The sequence below is a fragment of the Clinocottus analis genome, unplaced genomic scaffold (genome assembly GCF_023055335.1).
Source record: "Clinocottus analis isolate CAN_PGR_092001 unplaced genomic scaffold, fCliAna1.0.p SCAF_14, whole genome shotgun sequence".
NCBI lineage: Eukaryota > Metazoa > Chordata > Actinopteri > Perciformes > Cottidae > Clinocottus > Clinocottus analis.
Window position 1 is genome coordinate 17,671,829 of NW_027175865.1, and position 3,743 is coordinate 17,675,571.

A 3,743-nucleotide genomic window follows, 5' to 3' on the forward strand; every position below is an offset into this window, starting at 1 on the left:
AGTAACAATGATAACTATTCAATGAAAACTACAAAAAACGACCACAATAAAAACCATTGCTCATAATGCACCAGAGGAAATTGGCAACACTTACACTGTGGAGGAACAAAAGATACAACTTCATCACCCTGAGACCTGCAAACAGCAAAAGAATCAACAGGAAAAAAGAGATTAGTTCTGACAGTGTTGTGAAAACAAATCTTTATTTGGCTGCTGCATGTTAACTTTGCTTTAGTGATAATCACTCAGAGCATCTATTAGTTCACCTGCAGCTGATCTGCACGGTTACACAGAAGCACGTGACGACAAACAGATGGACTTCGCACAATATAGAAATATGAGAGGAAATAAATTGCATAGATGTGATAAACAATATTCCCCCAGACATCAAGATAAGTTAAAGTTAACTATATTATATATCAGAATGTCAACGTACTGCATGGTTGAAAGTAACCATTTCCACCATTAAGGCCACTAGTTTAAACACGTTTTATTAGGAAATTAGAAATGTTAGACATGGTGCGCTGAACTTCTATAAACAAATAATGTCCAAGATTTAGTCCTTCAACCATTTAGATGTCTTCAGTCATCAGTCACTGCAATTTAAATACGAGATTTCCTTCCACTGATGTCACGATTACATTTCAAGCGAGCTAATATTGGGTTTGAAGTTTAGTCTCTAGTCATCTGTTCATAGACAAGACTAGAAATACACCGTATGCGACACGTATTTTGAAAAACTTTTGGAGAAATTATGTGGTAAAGTGTGTGTGTGTGTGTGTGTTTAGGCTCCAGCGTGCAGCCGAAGAGCAGTTCAGGGGCGAGTTCAGCTCACCGGACTTCCCAGCTTCTCCGGCCATGTCTCAACGTCCACGCAACGTTTGCAAGATTACTCACGTCCACATGATGCACATCAAGTTTGTGGCAGCGAGAGAGAACGAGGACGCCGCATGAGGTAGTGAGTGAATGTAAAAAGAAGAATCTTTTGGTTAGAAAACATTGCATATAAAAGGAGTGTTTGTGGACCGATAAATCTCAACAGATTCAAGCAGTAACATGCATTGAAAAGGCTGCTTGACCTGTGATTAGTGTGAAGATAATGCTCAGGTTTGTTAGCAGCGTGGAAGCACCGTGGGACACTTTAAAGTGATCCAGTCTAAAGAGGTAAACTCATGTCGGCGCCAAAGTTTTTACAGCGGTTGCGTGACGAGAGCTCGCGGAGCCGATGCTGGCTGTCACTTGGAGGCGGCCTGCTCCTCCATGCCGGCCTGAGTTATGAGCTCAGACACGTTCTCCTCCAGGCTGTTGATGCGGCTTCCCATCTCATCTAGTGCGGAAGTGAAGGGGAAAACTATCTGCTGGAAACTGTGCATTGCTGTCGAATCAGACGGACTAGATTACAGCGGATTTACATTATATTAAAGATTCATATTGTATGTGTACTACACCCAAAGAAGTGTGTTTAAAACCACAACATCTTTCAGAAGACATTTTAACAGCAGCACAAATGATGAAACTAATCCCAATGTTAATATTAACACCTGTGCCTTCTTTTATTTTGTAAGGAAGTCGTTACTACAAAGTTATCATCTTTTAAACTGTGCAGATACCGGAATAGACATAAAACATTTATGCAGACAATAAAATAATAATAAAAATATGCCTAATAATAATACAGTAATTTGAGTTCCATAAATAATCAAAAAGATAAGATAAAAAACATAATACAAAGTTAGTAATATAATAATAATAATTACTATAATATAATAATATGACGATAAATATTTGTATAGCATTCATTTAAATGTTTTTTAGAATATTTTTAGAAACATTTTTAGTTTTCGATAACCGGACAGCACTTCCGGTGTTATGGCGAGTAACACCGGTAAAGAAACTGACGCTGCGTCATTTCTGAGGTGACGTGAAACCGGAAAGAGTCAAAAACACACACACACACACGCGCGCGCACACACACACACACACACACACACACACACACACACACACACACACACACACACACACACACACACACACACACACACACACACACACACACACACACACACACACACACACACACACACACACACACACACACACAACAAGCCTGCAGGTGAAGTTAACAAGGTGTTAACAGGGAGGTTAAAGAGGATATGTTTGGACTCCAGCTGCTCCGACATTCCCTGGAATCGTCCTTGAAGTCGCTGCATCGTCTCCTCCATCTAAAGGGGGACAAAAAGAAACAATGAATCCAAAATGTTGGTTTGAGTTTAAACAAGAAAACATTACATCAAACAGACTTACCGCCGCCGTGAGCTGTGGCGCTGATGTGCAGTCTGTTTTAGACATAGTTCCTTCAACACGCTAACTTGATACTTAAATGGATCTGAATCTCGGCCATGAGATGGTTTATTTGGTTAAACCAGGCTGTGACAGCGACTATAAAACAAACAAGCCCTCAGTTTCCCCTCGTGAATGTCGGCATTGAGTCCCATAACTTTGCGGTAAGTTGAGTTGACAGAGTGGAAAACCGCGTGACTTCCTTTGTGGCGTTCGTCGTTTCACAATAAAGGTCTCATGTACATTTCACATACATGGAATTTGACGCCGGTTTCTGCTCTTCCTACTTGTTTCCAATAAGCAAAAGATAAATATAAAAAAAACATTAAATAAAACAGTAATGAGTGGCCCAGAAAGTGCAGATAGTGAAAGTGTCTGATTTATTATGTAATCATTCATCAGACTGACAGCCAGTAGGAAGAAGCTGTTCCTGTGTCTGGTGGTTTTGGCGTACAGTGCTCTGTAGCGCCTCCCAGAGGGGACGAGGTGGAACAGCTTGTGTCCAGGGTGTGAGGGTCTGCAGTGATCTTTCCAGCCCGCTTCCTGACTCTGGAGGTGTACAAGTCCAGGATGGAGGTCAGGCTGGAGCCAATGGTTCTCTCCGCAGACCTGATGATCCATTGCAGTCTGGCTCTGTCTTGTTTGGTGGCCGATCCGAACCACACGGTGATGAAGAGCAGAGGACAGACCGGATGATGGCGGAGTAAAACAGGATGAGCAGCTCCTGAGGCAGGTTGTATTTCAAGAGCTGGCGCAGGAAGTACAGCCTGCTGGGCCTTCTTCTGGATGGAGTTGATGTTGGAGGCCCACTTTAAGTCCTGGGAGATTGTGGATCCCAGAAATATAAAGGTGTCCACTGCAGGCACCGTGCTGTTGTGTTGTTGTTGTATCCACTGTTTTGGACTTGTTCAGCTCCAGGTGGTTCTGACCTCACCAGAGGACCAGCTGTTCAACCACCCGTCTGTACGCAGACTCGTCACCGTTCCTGATGAGGCCGATGACCAATATGAAATTATTAAGTGTCTCAAGCGTGTTCAGTGTGGAACTAATGCAGAACAGTTGTAAATTGCGTATTTATTTTTCTGAAAGAAATAGGTTTTGTCTTCGGCTTAAAAAAAAGAGACAAACAACTTAGAAGCATGTCATACTGTAACAATGTCCAAAGGAAAATGGCATCTCGATCCATGAAATGCAGTTTGGTTGTATATATTTGACATTTCAGTATGAATTTGTGGTTACAATGGAAGAGTTGTATCTATTTTTTAAGGCTGAGGAACATATCTGCAATGGTGAAACATGGCAGTGATGATATAAAACAGTTTGGGCCTGTTTGTCTCGTCCTCATGACACATTACTCCGTGAGTGATCAACGCTTTTACTGTGAAGGTGCATTTACAACA

General features: G+C 41.9%; 1 protein-coding gene across 1 annotated transcript; it reads right to left on the reverse strand.

Annotated features, from left to right (window-relative positions):
• Nucleotides 1–220: 220 nt before the first annotated feature.
• On the reverse strand, nt 221–2,511 carry LOC137784957 (heat shock factor-binding protein 1-like). Its single transcript, XM_068575954.1, has 3 exons — nt 2,308–2,511; nt 2,159–2,225; nt 221–1,330 (listed from the first exon to the last, which is right to left on the reverse strand). Exons 1-3 carry the CDS (start codon nt 2,350–2,352, stop codon nt 1,236–1,238), a joined length of 207 nt encoding a protein of 68 aa, XP_068432055.1. The 5' UTR covers nt 2,353–2,511; the 3' UTR covers nt 221–1,235.
• Nucleotides 2,512–3,743: the final 1,232 nt, after the last annotated feature.